This window comes from Gorilla gorilla, chromosome 23 (assembly GCF_029281585.2).
Source record: "Gorilla gorilla gorilla isolate KB3781 chromosome 23, NHGRI_mGorGor1-v2.1_pri, whole genome shotgun sequence".
NCBI classification, from domain to species: Eukaryota; Metazoa; Chordata; class Mammalia; order Primates; family Hominidae; genus Gorilla; species Gorilla gorilla.
Window position 1 is genome coordinate 35,733,071 of NC_086018.1, and position 19,601 is coordinate 35,752,671.

General features: G+C 55.6%; 1 protein-coding gene and 1 long non-coding RNA gene across 9 annotated transcripts in view; one reads left to right on the top strand and one right to left on the bottom strand.

Annotated features, from left to right (window-relative positions):
- Window positions 1-19,601, top strand: part of TRIOBP (TRIO and F-actin binding protein) — a 77,131-nt gene that overhangs the window by 33,014 nt on the left and 24,516 nt on the right. For 5 of the 8 annotated variants that reach the window (XM_055374593.2, XM_055374594.2, XM_063704804.1 and 2 more), the window contains 3 exons: window positions 2,949-3,063; window positions 4,050-5,093; window positions 8,306-8,383. In XM_055374593.2, the coding sequence (XP_055230568.1) occupies window positions 2,949-3,063; window positions 4,050-5,093; window positions 8,306-8,383 (1,237 nt within the window). Of the gene's footprint in view, window positions 1-2,948; window positions 3,064-4,049; window positions 5,094-8,305; window positions 8,384-10,554; window positions 10,693-15,901; window positions 16,089-19,601 lie in introns of those variants that run through there. The other 3 variants (XM_055374599.2, XM_055374600.2, XM_004063440.5) reach the window with 2 other exon arrangements.
- On the bottom strand, window positions 14,004-15,678 carry LOC115931921 (uncharacterized). The gene is made up of 2 exons (XR_008675029.2): window positions 15,158-15,678; window positions 14,004-14,531 (listed from the first exon to the last, which is right to left on the bottom strand). It is a non-coding gene; the product is annotated as an uncharacterized lncRNA (long non-coding RNA).

The window sequence follows — 19,601 nt, forward strand, 5'->3', positions numbered from 1 at the left end:
GTCCCTCGCTCTTTTCTCTCAATTCTACGTGGGGGAAAAAAGGAAGGCGAGTTCTCAGGAGGAATGCTCATCAAGCAAGCTGGAGTTCGTATGGAAAATGCATCCATCCGGAAGAGAACACACAAGTGCCTTGCTTCCCTGCACCGGCTGTTTCCATTATTGTCCTCCCGGTCCTCCCCATTAGGGAGGAACAGCCCACTGGGTCATGTCTGGGCTCTTGTTTCATCGAGGCTCCTATACCCCAGTTCGGGGGAAAATTCACTCTAAGGCCTTCAGCTCTCACAGAGTAAGGAAATGCACTCACCTCCAATTAGATTACAAATTGGCTGGGTGCAGTGGCTCACGCTTGTAATGCCAAGACTTTGGGAGGTCAAGGCAGGTGGATCACCTGAGGTCAGGAGTTCGAAATGAGACCAGCCTGGCCAACATGGTGAAACCCCGTCTCTACTAAAAATATAAAAATTAGCTGGGCATGGTGGTGGACACCTGTAATCCCAGCTGCTCAGCAGGCTGAGGCAGGAAAATCACTTAAAACCAGAAGGCGGATATTGCAGTGAGCTGAGATTGCACCACTGCACTCCAGCCTGGGTGACAGAGCGAGACTCCATCTCAAAAAAAAAAGTTAACAAACAGCCTGCCCAGGGAGCCCTCAAGCTCAGAAACACTTCCTCCAGGGAACTTTGGTTCCTCTCCGAACCAGCTGCCAATAACTGCTAACAACTAACATTATTGTGCTTTATGGCTCTGATTCTAATGACATTGGCAAAAGACATGAAACAACAAAAAACTCCAACCCCATACTTTTTTTTTGAGACAGGATCTTGCTCTTTCACCCAGGCTGGAATGCAGTGGCGTGATCATGGCTCACTGCAGCCTCAACCTCCCAGGCTGAAGCGATCCTCCCACCTCAGCCTCCCAAGTAGCTGGGACTACAGCCACGTACCACCATGCCCGGCTCATTAAAAAAATTTTTTTTTTCCTAGAACAAGGTCTCATTCTGTTGCCAGGGCTGTCTCAAACTCCTCGACTCAAGTGATCCTCTGACCTCAGCCTCCCCAAGTGCTGGAATTACAGGTGTAAAGACACTGTACCTGGCCTCCCAACCCCATATATATATACTTTTTTTTGAGACAGGGTCTCACTGTGTCGCCCAGGCTGGAGTGCAGTGGCACGATCTCAGCTCACTGCAACCTCCACCTCCTGGGGTCAAGCAATCCTCCTGCCTCAGCCTCCTGAGTAGCTGGGATTACAGGCACGTGCCACCACGCCTGGCTAAGTTTTGTATTTTTAGTAGAGATTGGGTTTCACTATGTTGACCAGGCTGGTCTCGAACTCCTGACCTCAAGTGATCCACCCACCTCAGCCTCCCAAAGTGCTGTGATTAGAGGCATGAGCCACCACGCCTGGGCTAATTTTTGTATTTTTAGAGACTGGGTTTCACTATGTTGTCCAGGCTGGTCTTGAACTCCTGAGCTCAAGCCATCCGCCTGCCTCAGCCTCCCAAAGTTCTGGGATTACAGGCGTGACCCACTGCGCCCTGCCCAATCCCATACTTTTGAAGGTGTCGTTCCAGCATGGTTCCTCAGGCACAGGCCCACCACAGACAGCAGGGCCTATGGAGGCCTGAGCAGAGTTTCCTCTTACTTCCCTTTTTGCTGCCTCACTCTGGGTCCACCACAGGGTGGCCTTTTTCAGGCTTCTCTTCCTGGTTCAGTTCATCCACCAAAGACACGGCTCCATTTGCTAACTGAGACCCAACCAAAATAAACATTCATGGAGCAGTTGGGCCTTTTGTTGTGACCCCTTAGGTAGAGGAAGGGAGAGATATGCCCAGGTTCTATTTGGTGTTTCTACCTGTCAATAGAGATACCACGTTAAACATTAACAGCCATGACTCCCAGTTAGTAAGAGAGACAACTAACTGGAACTAGACTTTTTACACAAGTTAGAGATGATCTTCATCGGATGCGTCAACAATGCCTGAAGCCCAGTGTCTTAGAAACGACACTTGCCCAGGGTCAGGCGTGGTGGCTCATGCCTGTAATCCCAGCTACTTGGGAGATTAAGGCAGAGAATCACTTGAACCCGGGAGACGGAAGTTGCAGTGAGCTGAGATTGCGCCACTGCACTCCAGCCTGGGTGACAGAGCGAGACTCCATCTCAAAGAAAAAAAAAAAAAGACACTTGCTTGGACAGTTTATGTTGGCCTCTCTGAAGTTGTCAGGGAGAATGTTTCTTTCTTCTGATCTTGCTCAGAGCTCTTTTGCCAATGGCTAGGATGGCCTGGAGTTTTCAAGGCTAAGCGCTGGGATTCTGTTGGTTAACAGTGATGGGAGGGAAAAAGGAAAAGAAATCCAAAATTTACAATATGGACAGGAAAAGGCAGAAAGAATGGAACACGGGGGCACACAGCAGTCTGGCTCTGTCGTCTCACCTCGTGGGCTGCGATCATGATACAAGTGCTTGGCCCCTGGAACATAAGAAGCGCTCAGTAAATGCTTTGTCATAATGATTATGTGTGCCCAGTGCCTGGTACACAGTAGGTGCTCAATAAATCTTAATTCCCGCAAAGACCAGTCTAACCTTTGTCTGGGGGTGGCTCTTGGGCTGCTGGTGGGGTGGTGGTTAGTCATAGGAAGTAACTGGATGAGACAGGAGAGGGCCATGGCCAGGGCCAGATCCCCCTCCCCACCCAACCGCCTCTACTCCCCACTTTTCTCGTCATGTTCACAAGAGCTTCATGAGGCAGAACAGAGCAGTGTTAACCATCCCCATTTTTCAGAAGGGGAAACTAAGGCCCTGAGAGTCATCCTCACTTAGGGCCCTTCAACCAGCTTGCAATGGGTCCCTGGCTGTCCCACATCTCCTCCTGTTGGAGGTGGGAGCAGAGGGGCTGGGGTGCTGGGAGTGGGACAGTCCCTCAGAGGAGTGGCTGCATTTGCTCATAGGAAGTCCGAGGCAGCGGGGGCCTTCCAGGCCCAGGACGAGGGACGGTCACAGCAGCCCAGCCAAGGCCAGAGCCAACTTCTCCGAAGACAGTCCAGCCCTGCCCCCAGCAGGCAGGTGAGCACTGCCAGCTGTCTGGGGCCCCGCACCCCAAGGGGCGGCCACTGCCTCTTCCCTCCCGCTAGAAGCCAGGCAGGGGGCTTGGACAGGAAGGTCCTCTATGAAAGGGTCGGAGTCCAATCATGGGGATCCAGCTCTCCCCTCTCCCCAAGGGCCAGCAGCTCTTGGCAAAATGCACAAGACCCCACATTAATCCTTTGAAGATAGCCCCTGTCCCATGCTATCCCCTTCCTTTACTAAGCACTGCTGTCTTTTTTTTTTTTTTTTTTTTTTGAGATGGAGTCTTGCACTGTCTCCCAGGCTGGAGTGCAGTGGGACAATACTGGCTCACTGCAACCTCTGCCTCCCAGGTTCAAGAGATTCTCCTACCTCAGCCTCCCAGATAGTTGGGATTACAGGCGTGTGCCACCACACCCAACTAATTTTTGTACTTTTAGTAGAGACAGGGTTTCACCATGTTGGCCAGGCTGGTCACTCCTGACCTCAGGTGATCCGCCCACCTTGGCCTCCCAAGGTGCTGGGATTACAGGCGTGAACCACGGCACCTGGCCAATACTGCTGTCTTGAGCAGATTTCAGGGAAAGCCTTGAAGCAAGAATCTGGCTCTAAGGGCCCTCTCTTTCAGGGTGATTTGTATCTTGAACCAAACCCAGAGGGCTAGGCCCGCCTCAGTGGAATGGGGTATTGGTGGTGGAGGTTCTGGCACCTGATAGCCCAAGTTGGAATCAGTATCTTTGAGAGGGGTGAGAAGCCAAGAACGGGAGCAGGTCTTTGCAGATCTTTTTCTGGAACTGAGGAAAGCGGGTGAAAGGGAGGAGCTGACCCCGGAGGGGTGGGGCAGAGACCCTGTGTGCTTTTTGGCCTGCTTTGATTCAGGCTGCTGTGTGGACACAGCCTTGACTCTCTGGGGGCCTAAGAAAGGCAGAGCTGGCAGCCAGGTCCCCAGAGAGAGAGCCTCACCTACCCCCTCACCTCATCCCCAGGTGACCAAGCTCCCTGCCAAACAGGCAGAACTGACCCGGCGGAGCCAAGCAGAGCCCCCTCATCCTCGGAGTCCTGAGAAGAGACCTGAGGGAGATCGGCAGCTCCAGGGGTCCCCGCTGCCCCCCAGGACATCAGCCAGGACCTCTGAGAGGGAGCTGCGGACACAGAGACCTCTGGAGAGTGGCCAAGCAGGCCCAAGACAGCCTCTGGGGGTGTGGCAGAGTCAGGAGGAACCGCCAGGGTCCCAGGGCCCTCATAGACACCTAGAAAGGAGCTGGAGCAGCCAGGAGGGACGCCTGGGCCCTGGGGGCTGGCGGGGATGTGGAGAGCCCAGCCTGGGGGCAGCCAAAGCCCCGGAGGGAGCATGGGGGGGCACTCCCAGGGAGTACAGGGAGAGCTGGAGGCAGCCAGAGGCCTGGGAGGAGAAGCCCACTCATGAGCTCCCCAGAGAACTAGGGAAGAGAAGCCCACTCACGAGCACCCCTGAGAACTGGGGAGGCCCCGCAGAGTCCTCACAATCCTGGCACTCTGGGACACCCACTGCTGTGGGCTGGGGGGCAGAGGGAGTGTGTCCATACCCGCGTGGCTCTGAGAGGCAACCCGAGCTTGACTGGAGGGATCTGCTTGGCCTTCTCCGGGCACCAGGAGAGGGGGTCTGGGCCCGTCTCCCCAGCCTGGACTGGGAGGGCCTCTTGGAGCTCCTGCAGGCCAGGCTGCCCCGCAAGGACCCAGCTGGACACAGGGATGACCCGGCCAGGGCTTTAGGGCCAGAGCTGGGTCCCCCAGGCACAAAGGATGTCCCTGAGCAGGAGTCACACAGCCAGCCAGAAGGCTGGGCCGAGGCCACCCCAGTCAATGGACACAGCCTTGCACTGCAGTCCCAGAGCCGGGTCCAGCTGCCCAGCCCTGCCTGCACCTCCACCCAGTGGCCAAAGATCAAAGTGACAAGAGGACCAGCGACCGCAACTCTGGCAGGCCTGGAGCAGACGGGCCCCCTGGGGAGCAGGAGCGCTGCGGAGGGCCCCAGCTTGCCAGAGCTGCAGGTAAGGAGGTTTCCACCCTCCCAAGGGTAGCCAGAAAGTCAGCCCCACTCAGCCAAGTCTCCTTGGAAAAGCCTCCCCTTTGAGTAGCCTAAGCTCCTGCATCCCCCTCCAGGCTCAGACCTCAGCCTCCCTGCTGACCACAACCCATCCCGGTCACCAAACTGGCCCAACAATGATGATGAGCAACACAGTTTTAAGCGTTTATGGGCCAAGCCCTGATCTGAATGTTTGATGTGTGCTTTTCCCATTTAGTCTCCTTAGCAACCAGGTGAGAAATACACTATTTACAGATAAGGAAACTGATGCGCAGGGTGAAGCCACTTGCTGGTGGGGCATGGGCGAAACCCAGGTCTGCTCAGTGCGGACCATACTGAGGCCTCAAGCAAGATGCTCTGGCCAGGGCCTGTTCGCCTCCTGGCTCCACCATACCTGGTTTATGTTGTGTCTGGTGGCACACACCTGACCCCATCTGGGACTGTAGCCGGTGTGGTCATGCCCCTTCTCCTGGTGGTACTCAGGTACCTGAGTCCAGGACAGCCTCGCTTACCCTCTCTGGCCCCTACAGCTCCTCTCAGACACAGAGAAGAGGGTGCATCAATGCTCACTGGGTTCAGCTAGCTGCCAAGACAGGCTGCTTAAATGAGGGTCGTGTGCAAAGTGGGCCCAGCGCCGGGCACACAATAGGTGCTCGCCCTTCCCCTCCTTCACTGGTGCTTTGGTGCTGCCTTGAAGCCCAGAACATTCTTCATCTGAAGATGGTAGGCAGGGAGGGTCCTGGAGGCCAGAATCCTGCACCCTGGCAATAGCTCACTGGGAGGACGGCATGTGGTTTTGAACACCAGCCTCTCTCTCTCTGTAAGATGGACCAACCACTTCTCTAACGGGCAGCACTGGGGTGCCGTGGGGGTTCCTGCTTGTTTCTCCAAAGCCTCCTCATCTCCTAGATGCAAAGTCCAACGCCACCTGCCCCAGGATGAGCAGGGCTTCCAGGCATCAGGGTGCACCCCGTGCTGGGCCCAGGGCCTTGCCATATGTGCCTCAAGTGGATAGGAGGCAGCTGCCACTTGACAGATGGGGAAACTGAGGCTCAGACTCCTTAGGCATTTGCTGGGGGTCACACATGCATAGGCTGTGAGAAATGAGATCAAAGTATCCACTCCAAAGTTTGTGCTTTTATTTTTATTTATTTATTTATTTATTGAGACGGAGTTTCGCTCTTGTTGCCCAGGCTGGAGTGCAATTGCGCAATCTCGGCTCACTGCAACCTCCGCCCCCCAGGTTCAAGCTATTCTCCTGCCTCAGCCTCCCGAGTAGCTGGGATTACAGGCATGTGCCACCATGCCCGGCTAATTTTGTGTTTTTAGTAGAGATGGGGTTTCTCCATGTTGGTCAGGCTGGTCTTGGACTCCTGACTTCAGGTGATGCATCCACCTTGGCCTCCCAAAGTGCTGGGATTACAGGTGCGAGCCACCATGCCCGGCCTAAGTCTGTGCTTTTAGCCACCACGTCACAAAGCTCCTGAGCCCATGGGAGGACTGGAGAACCCTCTCTCCTGTATTTCCCTGTGGCTCTGATGAGTTGACCCTCCAATCAACTCAATGCGTGGACATCAGAGAAGTAGGGATAAGTCAGCTCGTCCTGCCCTCAGGTTGCTGTCAGGCTTGTTGGGAAGGCACACAGACAGCTCAAGGAGGACACGGTGCTGTGTCCCGGGGCATGCTGGGTGCCGCAGGCCGGCCAGGTCAAGAAGGAAGTTAGAAAGATTCTTCGGTTTCATGGTGAAGCTCAGGGTTCTCAGGAGGCTAGGAGATGGTGGCTGGGAAGGGATGGGAGCACCATGTACTGAAAGGAATTTCACAGATGACAAAACGAGTAACCACCAGGTCCTGCTGGGGCTCCAGCTGCTCCTCTCTATGAAAATCCTTGGCTTGGCACCGCTGGGTGCAGTGGCTCACATCTGTAATCCCAGCACTTTGGGAGGCTGAGGCAGGCAAATCACGAGGTAAGGAGATCGACACCAGCCTGGCTAACACGGTGGAACCCCATCTCTACTAAAAATACAAAAAATTAGCCGGGCGTGGTGGCGGGTGCCTGTAGTCCCAGCTACTTGGGAGGCTAAGACAGGAGAATGGTGTGAACCCGGGAGGTGGAAGTTGCAGTGAGCCAAGATCACACCACTGCACTCCAGCCTGGGTGACAGAGCGAGACTCCATCTCAAAAAAAAAAAAAAAAAAAATCCTTGGCATGGCACTCAAGGCCGGCTTCCCTTCCTTCCACTCCGGATTTGCCTCATTGGTGCTGAGCTGGCTGCAGGGCCTGTGAGCACATATCCCTGCCTTTGCACATGCTCTTCCCTTCCCTGTTCAGCCACCAAACGCCTGTTCATTGTCGAAGTCTTAGGTCAGGCTCCCTATCCTGAGAAGCCTTCCCTGAACAGTCACTCCTAGTAATGGTCCCCTTCTGGGCTTGGCAGTTTTGCTTCCATTTGTCCATGCAACATCCATCTAATAGGGTTGTCATTTCCCCATAAGCTCCACAGAGGCAGGATCTCTACCTGCTTTATCTCTGTAACTCTAGCTGTGGCCCAGGGCCTGACATAAAGGAGGGGACAGCTCAGTAGATGCATGCAAGATGGAGGACACAGGGGTCAGTGGGTGAACAATGAATGAATGGAGGGTGAATGTGTGAACGGGTGATGGATCAATGATGATGCATGTTGAATGAATAATAGACATCTTTTGGATGGATGACAGATGGGTGATGATGGATAGCTGGGTGATGAATATATGGTGGTGGTGGATATATGATGGATGTTGCTTAGGTGATGGATGGATGAACGTTGGGTGGAATATGAACGGATAGATGTGGCATGGATGGATGAATGTCAGATGATAGATGGTGGACAGATGTTGGAGATATGGGTAGATGGATGATGGATGGAGAAAGGGATATGTAGGTATTGGGTAAATAGATACGTGATGGATCAATGGAGGGTAGATACATGAATGGGTGATAGACAATGGATGATGGATACATGAGAGGGTGAGTCATGTGATAGACACCGGATGGTTGGATGGACACATGGATCTACTGATGCTGGACGTTAGATGGGTGTTGCATGGACAGATGATAGAATGGATGGATGAGGTGGACAGATGCATGCACCCTGGAGAATAAGTTGGGCTAAGCTGTGTTCTTTTTTTAATCTCCAGTTCCAACCAGAGGAGCCTGAGGAGTCAGAACCAAGCAGAGGCCAAGACCCCCTGACTGACCAGAAGCAGGCAGACTCGGTAGTTGGGTCACGGGTGTGGGTACATACGGTGGGGAAGGGAGGGGGAAGCAGGTTGGAGATGGGCTTCATTCCTCAGAAGAGCCCTAGAATCATCCAGACCAAAGTTGGCATTGCCATGGGGTCATCTATGTGCATGGTGGGGCCTTAAGAAGAGGGGATCTGCAGGAGCCACCTTCTGGCTTGGGGACCTGGGTAGGTGGGCGATCCTGGGGTCAGAACCCTAGGCCATGCTTCTCATTTGCTGGGACTGAAAAGGTCAATGTCTTTCCCTGCGCAAATGATGATTTGGCCCCAGTGGTCTCTGTGGGAAGAGATCCTTCTGGTTTGAAAGGGCCAGGCCAGGCTGAAAGAGCATGGCTTCCAGGAGCAGGAGCCAGAGAGCTGAGGATGTACCCAGTCAGCCAGGCCTGGAGGGTCTCCAGGGTCCTGGAGGCGGGAGAGATATGTGCGGGGGTGGGACCCACGGATGCTGCTCTGAGGCCTGGCTGCAGCTGGTGAGCACAACTCTGCCCGCCCCTCCCCGTGACCTACCAAACAGACTGTTCTCGTCACCCTCAGCCTCCAGAGAGGTGAGATCAGAGTTGAGGGCCGTGGGGCAGTGGGAGGTGGGGGAGGAGGAGACAGACTGTTTGGGGCTGTGTTTTCCGGTCCTGCTCTTCCCCGTTGCCTCCTGAAGCCAGGGGTGGCAGGGAGCATCCATTGGGCAGCATAGCGCCAAGTAGGGCCCTGCCATGAGTCAAAGCTGGGGGAATTCTGCCCAAACCCTCACTGTGCAGATGAGGAAATGGAGGCAGGGGAGTCGTCCCAGGTTATACAGTCAGTGGCTAGCTGGACTGGGACTAGAACCCAGGGCCCAGGAACCACCCAGCGCTCTCTCTGCACCTCCACCTGGCACCCATGCTGCCCCCGTCCCTGCCCCGATTTCTTGCGCGGCTTCGAACGGCAGTGCTGTAACTTCGAGCAGTCCAGTCTTCCCATCTGTGGAATGGGAGGGGACAGGGGATACTGGTCGCTAAAGGCGCTGCCAGCCCTCCCAGGGACTCTGACAACTTTGCTCTTCCTCTTTCTGGGTTATTTCTTCATATCCTGGAGCCAGAGTAGTGATCGAGGCGGAAACAGCAATGCCAGGGTGCCCCTCTAGTCTCCATGAAATGGGCCCGGCCCGTCAACATGGAAAATATCTCAACCTACCCCCACCCCTAGGCAGCCTTGACTGGTCAGAACTGATAACCACCTCATTCATGCATTCTTTCACACACACTTAGTGAGCACCTTCTGTATACCCAGGTGTGGGTCACAGGTAAGTCGGAGCGCCATCAAAGAGTTCAGTCTAGTGAGATGGTTGCATGCCTGTGGTCAGGACTGTGATGGGGAATGTGGTAGCAGGGTCGGGGGCACCCCTACCCCCAAAGCCCTCCTGGACCTGTGCTTTGATGCTTCAAGTTCCACTTCCAAAGAGTCTGCAGATTCCAGAGTGAGAACCCTGGGCTCTCTCCTACCTTCCCAGTAACCCATGTGTGGCTTTGGACAAGTGCCTCTGCTTCACAGGGGCCTTGGTTTCCCCAACGAGGATGACTTCAAAGAGGGAGCATTTGGGGGCTCTGCTAGGAATGTGTGTAGAAGTCCACAACTCATTCCCTTCGCTTAAGCTGGGGTCACAAACCTAACACCCTGAAGGCCACGCAGGTAACAATGGTGAGAAGGTGGGGGGGCACCGAGGGCACTTGTGTGACTCCTCGGTTCCAGATAGCTGTTGCCATGGGGAAGACGGGCCCAGAGTTTCCACATCTTTCGATATTTCAAGAGACACTGGAGATATGTATTTATATGTGAAATCTCTAACCTAATGTGAAATACTCTGAAAACACTATGTAGGCAGAAACATACCTGTGGTCTGCACCCCCTCCAGCTGGCGCCCGTGGTTTGACTTTAGGGTGATGATGTGCACACCTTCAAAGGTGCTGAGCCCTGGGAGCCTTGTCAGTCCAACACGATGTAGTGTGAACAAGTTAACCAGCTCTTGTCTCGGCAGTTCTGGGAGGAGAGAAAGATGGGAACCCTGGGGCTCCATGGTGGGGGGCACCACAGAATGGGCAGGGGAGGCTGTAGCCAGGGGTGCCCCCATCCTGCCAAAGGGACCTGGGGCCAACACTGGACCCTGTTTGACAGGCAGACAAGAGGCCAGCAGAGGGCAAGGCTGGGAGCCCGCTCAAGGGCCGACTGGTGACCTCATGGCGGATGCCCGGGGACCGGCCCACGCTGTTCAATCCGTTCCTGCTGTCTCTGGGGGTCCTCAGGTGGCGAAGGGTAGGCTGGCTCCAGTGGGGACTGGAGGGGTGAGGGTGGATAGAGACGGGGATGGGAGGGAGGAGGGGGCTGTTAAGCAAAGGAGAGAGAGTGGGGGCTGAGGAGGAGGCACCTAGGGCCGTCACATGACAGGAGAGGTGGGAGCAGAGCTCTTAAGCTCATCCTGGTCTCAGCAAGCGAGTGGGTTTCCCACTTCTGGGGCAGGCTTGGGGGCTGCTTTCAGCTTTTGGAGTGAGGGGTGATGGAATAATCTACACAGCTGAAAGCTTCCAATCAGCAGCCTCTCGCCAGCCCTGGGCCAACGGGGAGCCAGGTATGGCGGAAGGGAAGGCGAGCTTATAAGTGGCTCTGGGATTGCAAAGTGTGTCTCAGACCTGGGCCTGAGCCAGTTTCACAAACATCTGGCGTTACGTAACCCATCCCCTGCCCAGAGAGGCCTGGAAACACTCAAGCCTCTGGCTGGGTTTTCCACAAGGGCAGGCAGCTGAGACCTGCTCCCTCCCACCCCCTTCACAGCAGGACAGAAGGGGCCTGGCCATCTCCAGCAGCCACAGGCTGGCTCATGGGGTCTCTTCTCTCTGTGAGAGGCTGACTCTCTTACTCACCGCTGTTGGCTCTGAGTCCAGCACTAGGCTGGGCACCTCAGAGACAGTGTGCCCATTTTACAGATGAAGGGACTGAGGCCCAGGGAGGTGAGCTGACTTGCCTGAGGTCACACAGCTTGGGGTATAAAGGAGCTGATTTTCCTCATTCTCAGATGAGAGAAGGGTTGCAGCCAAACTTACTGAGCCTTGGTTGCCACATCTGTCTATTAGGAAAAAGTCTGTGGAGACTCAGGGCTGCAGAGAGGGCTCAGGGAGATCAGGATGCATGGAGGTTGCGGGGCTGTTGTCGAAACACTAACTTTCCCATCCACTTCAGAATTTCCTTTTTTTAAAAAATTAAGACGGAGTCTCGCTCTATCGCCCAGGCTGGAGTGCAGTGGCACCATCTCTACTCACTGCAACCTCTGCCTCCCGGGTCCAAGTGATTCTCCTGCCTCAGCCTCCAGAGTAGCTGGAATTATAGGCGTGCGCCACTGCACCCGGCTAATTTTTTGTATTTTTAGTACAGACGGGGTTTCACCATGTTGGCCAGGCTGGTCTTGAACTCCCGACCTCAGGTAATCCGCCCACCTCGACCTCCCAAAGTGCTAGGATTATTGGTGTGAGCCACCACGCCAGGCGTTTTTTTTTTTTTTTTTAAATTAAGATGGAGTCTCGTTCTATCCCCCAGACTGGAGTGCAGTGGCACCATCTCGGCTCACTGCAACCTCTGCCTCCCAGGTTCAAGCGATTCTCCCACCTCAGCCTCCCGAGTATGTGGTACTACAGGCGTGTGCCACCACACCTGGCTAATTTTTATATTTTTAGTAGAGATGGGGTTTCACCACGTTGGCCAGGCTGGTTTCCAACTCCTGACTTCAAGTGATCCGCCCGCCCTGGCCTCCCAAAGTGCTGGGATTACAGGCGTGAGTCACCCAGCCGAGCCCAGAATTTCCTTTCGCTGCTCTTTGTGGTTAAGGCACCGAGGGTGAGCAGGCAAGCATGGTTATCTGAGTAGTGTGGTACCTTTAAGCCATGGGCAGGAATTACCTTGTCTAACTAAAGGTCACCAACACACAGCACGTCTGGCAGGAGGGGGCAGGTAAGTCCTTGGTAGAGCGAAGGAGGAGCGAAGCAGGGAAAGCACTCTGGGGTAACGATGCTGGTGATGCTAACCAGCACTTATTGTGCGCCTACTACATGCCCAGCTCTGTGTTCACTGCGTGGCGCCACCTAATTGCATTTGATCCACACTCCCAGGTGCAGTTAGACGCCTACTGTCCATTTTACAGATGATGAAGTGAAGCTCAGAGAGGGAGGGTCACTTGCTCCAGGTCACACAGGGAGCAAGGGGCAGAACTGAGATTCAAACCCTGCTCTGGCTGACCTCAGAGCCCAGTGCTTCCAACACGCCCCCTACACCACTGCCTTCACATCCTGATCTCTCTGAGCCCTCCTGCAGCTCTGGGAGTCCCCACAGATTTTCCCCATTAGAAAGATGCGGCAACCGAGGCTTGGTGAGGTTGGCTACGGTGGTTCTCTCATGTGGGAGTGAGGGAAATGAAGAGCTAGGGATGGAACTGCCAGCAGGGCCTCCCAGTTACACAGAGCAGATTTAAACTTCTCTTGGGCTGAAGCAGTGAAATTAGCCCAAGGCCAAGAGCCAGAAAGCCTGGAGTCGAGTTCTGGCTTGGCACCTAACTTGTGTGCCCTTCTCTGAGCCTTACCTTATTATTCTCAGTAGAGTAACGGTTTGAGACTGGATAACCTCAAAGTTTGGTAGCTCTGGTCTTTGCCAGTTTAATAACTCACCCCTGGGTCCCTGAGGCTGTGCCGTCTCTGATCTGCCAGGATGAGTTGTGGTTCCTTCATCGGTGCATTCATTCATTCGAGCCGTGCTTACGGAGGATGTGCTGTGGGCCTAGGCCCTAGGCTGGCTTCCAAGATGTAGACAAAAAACATTCCAGCCCTGGCCACTGGAGCCCAGTTAGGTGAGGACACTGACACGTAACTGATGAGAACAGTGTGGTCACCACTTTAGTGGGGAAATGTACAGATGGAGGGAGCACTGGGCCAGCAGTTCCTAAGTCTGCTGGGGACACTTTGGCTTCCTTTGGTCTGAGACTTCAAGGAAGAAATTTTCCAGGCCAACAAGCATTGGGAGGGGGAAGGAGGGAGGGGGAAGGGGAGAAAGAGAGAGAGAATCAATGTGTGTGTGTGCGTGTGTGGTGTGTGTATGTGTGTGTGAGAGAGAGAGAGTGTGTGTGTGTGTGTGTGTGTGTGTGTGTGTGTGTGTGTGTGTGTGTGTGCTGGGGTACAGAAGACAGGAAGAGAAGTGTTCCAGGCACAGCAGAGAACCGTCAGGGGGTAGAAGGACCTGTCTTATCCTGGGAATTCCTAGTAGTCCAGTGTTGTGTATCTTTTTTTTTTTTTTTTTCTGAGATGGAGTCTCGCTCTGTCGCCCAGGCTAGAGTGGAGTGCAGTGGCGTGATCTTCACTCACCGCAACCTCCGCCTCCCAGGTTCCAGCGATTCTCCTGCCTCAGCCTCCCAAGTAGCTGGGATCACAGCCATGTGCCACCACGCCCGGCTAATTTTTTGTATTTTTACCAGAGACGGGGTTTCACCATGTTGGCCAGCCTAGTCTCGAACTCCTGACCTCAGGTGATCCACCCGCCTCGGCCTCCTAAAGTGCTGAGATTACAGGCATAAACCACCGCGCCCGGCCTCCAGTGTTGTGTATCTCTTTATTTACTTATTGTATTTTGCAAAATTGACCAAAGTATGTGTCTCTCCAGCCTGCCAAATGAGAATCTGGAAGGCCAGGATGACAGGCAGGAGCCAGGTTGTGATGCTTCCTGACTGCCTAGAACAGGAATGTAGCACTGATCTGTCAGCATTGGTGATGTGTGGAAGAACTTTGAGCAGGGAAGTGGTCTGGTCACTGTGTTGAGGGTACTAGGAGGAGTCGCAGGGGCCAGAAAAGCCTGGAGGAGGCTGGTGCTGTTAGGTGCCCAGGGCACTGGCCCAGGACCCTGGTGGTAGGTGAGGTCTCCTGCGTGTTCATTCACTCTCCCAAGGACTGACTGCCTGAGTGAGGTGCAAGGGTAGGGTGAGAAAACTCAGCCCGGGGTGCCAGAAGGCCAGTTTCTAGAGTTACATGGACTTAACCTTGGCCTCATTCCTCATGGTGGAGAGACTCCTGGCAGCAAATGCTGGGAAAGAACTTCAGCTCCCTGGGCCTCCATTTCTTTATCTGCAAAATGGGAACAGTAATTATAAAAGCAATAATTTTTTTTTGAGAGGGAGTCTCGCTCCGTCTCCCAAGGTGGAGTGCAGTGGCACGATTTCTGCTCACTGTAACCTCTGCCTCCCGGGTTCAAGCGATTCTCCTGCCTCAGCCTTTTACATAGCTGGATTACAGGCGCCTGACACCACGCCCGGCTAATTTTTGTATTTTTAGTAGAGACGGGGTTTCACCACGTTGGCCAGTCTGCTCTTGAACTCCTGAGCTCAATGATCCACCCACCTCAGCCTCCCAAAGTGTTGGGATTACAGACGTGAACCACCGCGTCCGGCAAGGGCAATAATTTTTGAACCCCAAATCAAGATGACAGAATAATTGAAATGCCAATTATTCCAAGCTTCCCTGCCTCCTTGCCTAAGGATAGCTAATGAGGGATAAAGAGGTTGTCCTAGGTGCCTTACTTAACACTTAATCCTTCCAGCAACCTCATGAGGTAACAGCATTACCCCATTTTACAGAGAGTGAAATTGAGCACCGAGAGGTACCTTGCTTAAGGTAACACTAGGCTGGAATCCCCGTGCCACACGAACTTCCTAGTGCATTTAGCAACCAATTCCACCACGGTCCCTACTCACCTGCAGGAAAAGAGCATCTAACAAACGGCCCAGCGTTCTGGGAACCTGAGCAACGGGTGCACGCCCACACCTGAAAAACCCCAAACCAAAAAAGACCCATCTGTGAGGAGTGGGCATTTGGGAAAGACCCTGCCACCCAAGAACTCACTTTGTGTCCAGCTTACTCGCTAGGAATTCCGCCTCTTCCTGTGTGACCTCGGGCAAATCGGCTCACCCCTCTGAGCCTCCGTTTTCTCATTAGCAAAATAAGACCTCCCTCCCAAGTCTGTGGTGAGGACGAAAATCGACTCTTGGCGAGTGGGACCCACTGAGTCGTTAGCACTGGGTGCTTTGCCCCGGTCCCCGCCAAATCACGGCGCCGAGCCCTAGCGGACCCATCGCTCCGGGGCCGGGTCGGGAAGCGCAGCCTGGGCGAGTCGTACGACGCCCGGCCGCCCGCATCCTCCGCCCCCGCGCCATTGCCGGAGTCACCTGCACCCTGGGCCCTTCCTTCCTCCCAGCGCGCCCGCGGCCGGGGCCCGCCCGCCCTCCGGCCGCCACCGCCCTCCCCTCCCTGCGGCCCCATCCGCCCGCCCCGCCGTCCCACCGCCCTGCCGCCCTAGCGCTCCCGTCCCGTTGCGGCAGGTCCCGCCCCCGGCCCGTCTCGCGCTTCCATTGGCCCGCCGCGGCCCCCGCCGCTGTTTGTCTCGGCTTCCCCGCCACCCATTGGCCCGCTCGGGTCCTCCCAGGAAGTTTGAAAAAAAAAAAAAAAAGTTTTATGGGCGGATGGAAGGGGCCGGGGCAGCGTCGGGGAAAGGAAGGGCCGGAGGCGCGGCGGCGGGCGGCCGAGAGGGGCGGCGGCGGCGGGGTCTCCGCGCCGCGGAGCCCGGCCCGAGAGCCGCGTGCACCTTCCTGCCTCCTGCTCCCACCGCCCTGGGGCGCCGCCATGACGGTGAGTGCCCCAGTCAGCCGCCCGCGCCCGAGGCCGGGAGGAGGGCGACGACCCGAGGCAGAGCCCAGCCTCTCCCCTCCGGGGCAGCCCCCTCCTCATTTCCCGAAGGCGAGAGGAGGGCTGGGCCGGAAGACGGGGCCACCTCCGAAGCGCTTTCGGCCAGACCGGCCTCACCCTTCCCGCAGGCTCCTCCTCGCCTTCCCTCGCCCACTCGCCCCCGGGAGCCCAGGCGACCCTGAGGGGACGGAACGACCCGTCCCGGGCGCCCCCTCCTCACACTTGCGGCACCAGTCACGGGTGGATTCGGGGCGACCCTTTCCCACCTCCCCTCCAGCCCCCTAGACGAAGACCCGATTCCCCAAGGCGGCCAGGGGCCCCGGGGAGGAGCGGAGGTGGGCCTGGGCTGGGGAGGGGCGCTCGTGGGCGCGGATGGGTTGCGCTGACCCGGGCCTGGGCAGGCCGGCCCTCCGTGTGGCCGCTGGCCCGAGGTCGGGTGGGCGAGAAGTGGCCGGACCGCCCCACCCACAGCCCGGGAGGCAGTCCCGGGACGTCTGAAGCAGCGGGATACCATGTCTTCCTGGGCTTGCACTTTGCAGCGGTCCTGGGGCCTTGGGACAAGCCTGCGAGTCTGGGTAGGGGGCACGATGGCAGGGGTTTGCCTTTCTCATGGGGGTGAGCTGTACCTCAGCCCCATCAATTACCTGTGCCATAGTTAGCATATTGAGCCTCACAGCTGGGTTCGCTGGACTCCCCACTTCACAGCCAGATAAACTGAGGCTTGGGGAGGGGCGCTGGTGAGTTGCCCGAGGTCACCCCAAGTATAAGGGAAGGAGTAGCTCCTTTCCCTGTCCTTCTGGCCCACTGACCGTGATGTTCGGGAAGGGAGGGGTGGGGCTGCTTTTAGTTTCTGGCTAGTGCTTCAGGGAGGCTCTGACAGCCCAGTGGCCCTCCTGGGGGAGGATGAGCAGGGTGTGTGTGTGCACAGGCGGCAGTAGGCCTCTTTCAGAGAAGTGGAGACCCTGTGGAGGAGTGGGCTGGGCTGCTGGGGGGCGTGGCACGCCTAGCCCCTGCCCTGTGAGTGTGATGGCCTGGACTTCCTCGGCGTCCTCCTGGACATCCTGCCACCTCCCTGCTGGCCCTTCCTGTCGTCAGCAGCCTCCCCTTCTCTGTCAGGAGCAGAAGGGATGTGGGGGGAGGAGCTGAGTCAGTGTCCTGGGGCCAGGAGGAGAGAGGTTGCCTTGCCCACCGGGTGTCTGCCCGGCCCTCAGCCGGGTGCTTTCACGTTACCAGATTTGATCCTTGAAGGTTGGTAGTAACATTTTAATCAAACAGATGAGGAAACCAAGGTGTGGCGAGGTGAAGTGACATGCCCCAGGTAACTCAGTGAGTCCCAGGCTAAGCCAGAATTTGTATCCAGGTCCGTTCCAGCTTTCTTTCACTGTTGCCTGTCCTGGGGGCAGCACGTGCTGAGCAAGGGTAAGGCTGCCGGAAGCAGCGTGTGGGGTGCTTGGAAGAGGGACAGCACATCCCTGCTGGTGGCAGCAGCCTTCCTGAGGGAGGTGTCCTCCTGTGATTATAGGGCCTTGTCGGGTGGAGATGGACTAGTGAGGAGACAGCAGTGTGGACAGAAGCGGGTGGTCATGTTTGAGAAGTAGCAAGAGCATAGGGAAGGGGTCTGGGGAGGAGGGCCTCACTGCTAGGGCTTGGACAGGGGCAATAGAGAGTCATGAAAGCTTTTAGAGCAGAGAGGAGGCTATGATCACCATTAATAGTGTTCATTGAGTTCATCCTGGCTGCCATGCAGACCTCAGCCTGCTCTCAGCTGGTGCTCCTCCTGTACCCACCTCACACCCTCCTCCCCTGGCCCCCGTGCCCTGAATCAGGGATCCATACAGAGCAAGTGGCACAGGTGTGTGAGTGTGTGAGGCTCCGGGGCTTCAGGGAGTTGGGATTCTCTTCCACCTCTTTTGCCTTTGCCTGGGTGCAGCTTTGCTCCTGGAGCAGCCTTCCCCCTCGCCTGCTGGGCATCAAATTATATTTGGTCCCTTGTTTACTGTCTCTTTCCTACAGTCCACCAGGGCAGGGGCCACAGCTCTTGGTCACAGCTAATTTCCTGGCCTAGAACAGTGCCTGATACTTAAAAAAAAAAAAAAAAAAATTTCTGCAAACACCCCTTGAGCCCCCATCTGTGCTGGGTCCTGGCAGGTAAACAGTGTATGTCCCTGACTGTGAGTTGCATCTAGTCTAGCCTGTGAAGGATAAGTAAAGGGCCTCAAGATAGTCACGGATGCAACAGAGGCCTCTGAGAGGGGCTGTGGGAGGGCAGGACGGGGGCGGCTGGTGGTGCGGTGAGTGGCATGAACTGTGAAGGGACCTCAGAGGTGGCCATTAAGCTGGGTCTTAAGGCCTGAGTAGCGGCTTGCCTAGTCATCAGAGGAGGAGGAAGCGTAGTGTTTCAGGCCAAGGACATGGCACCTATGAAGGGCCCGGAGTCCTGGTGTGTTGTGATCGGCAAGGAATATGCAGTGGTATAAACGGGCCCCTCAGCAAGGGGAGGCCAGGCTGGAAGAGTGATGAGGCTTCCCTGCCATCCTGAGGCAGCTGGACTTTGTTTTAAAGCCACCTGGAGACCGGGTGTAGTGGCTTATGTGTGCCTGTAATCCCAGCATTTTGGGAGGCTGAGGTGGATGGATCACTTGAGGTCAGGAGTTCGAGACCAGCCTGGCCAGCATGGTGAAATCCCATCTCTACTAAAAATTAAAAAATTTGCTGGACATGGTGGTGGGTGCTTGTAATCTCAGGTATTTGGGAGGCTGAGGCAGGAGAAACGCTTCAACCCGGGAGGTGGAGGTTGCAGTAAGCCGAGATGGCGCCATTGCACTCCAGCCTGGGCAGCAGAGACTCTGTCTCAAAAATAAATAAAGCCACCTGGAGCCATCCCTGGAACTGTTAAGCAAGCCTGGGATACCAAGCCTTTTTGAGTGAGTCCCGCCAGCCCGAGGGTGCGTAGAGGGGTTGTGTGCCTGGCCAGGTAGGAGGCGGGGCTGTGAGAACCTGCCAGTACTCCCGAAAGGCAGAAGGAGAAACTGAGCTTCTAGCAGGTGAAGAAGAGGTAGCTGGGCCTGAAGAGCCCTGTATGAAGGGGCATCGTGGGAGATTTAGATAATCGGACCTTTTGACCCTGGGGACAGGTTTCCCTGCCAGTTTAAAAACTCACATTGGTTGGCCGGGCACATTGGCTCGCACCTATAATCCCAGCATTTTTGGAGGCTGAGGTGAGCGGATCACTTGAGCTCAGGAGTTTGAAACCAACCTGGGAAACATAGGGAGACCCCATCTCTACAAAAAAAAAAAAAAAAAAAAAAAAAAAAAAAAATTAGCTGAGCATGGTGGAGTGCTTATGTCGTCCCGGCTACTTGGAAGCTGAGGTGGAAGGATCGCTTGAGCCCAGGAGGTTGAGTCAGCAGTAAGCTGTGATCACACCACCACACTCCAGTCTGGGCAGCAGAGCAG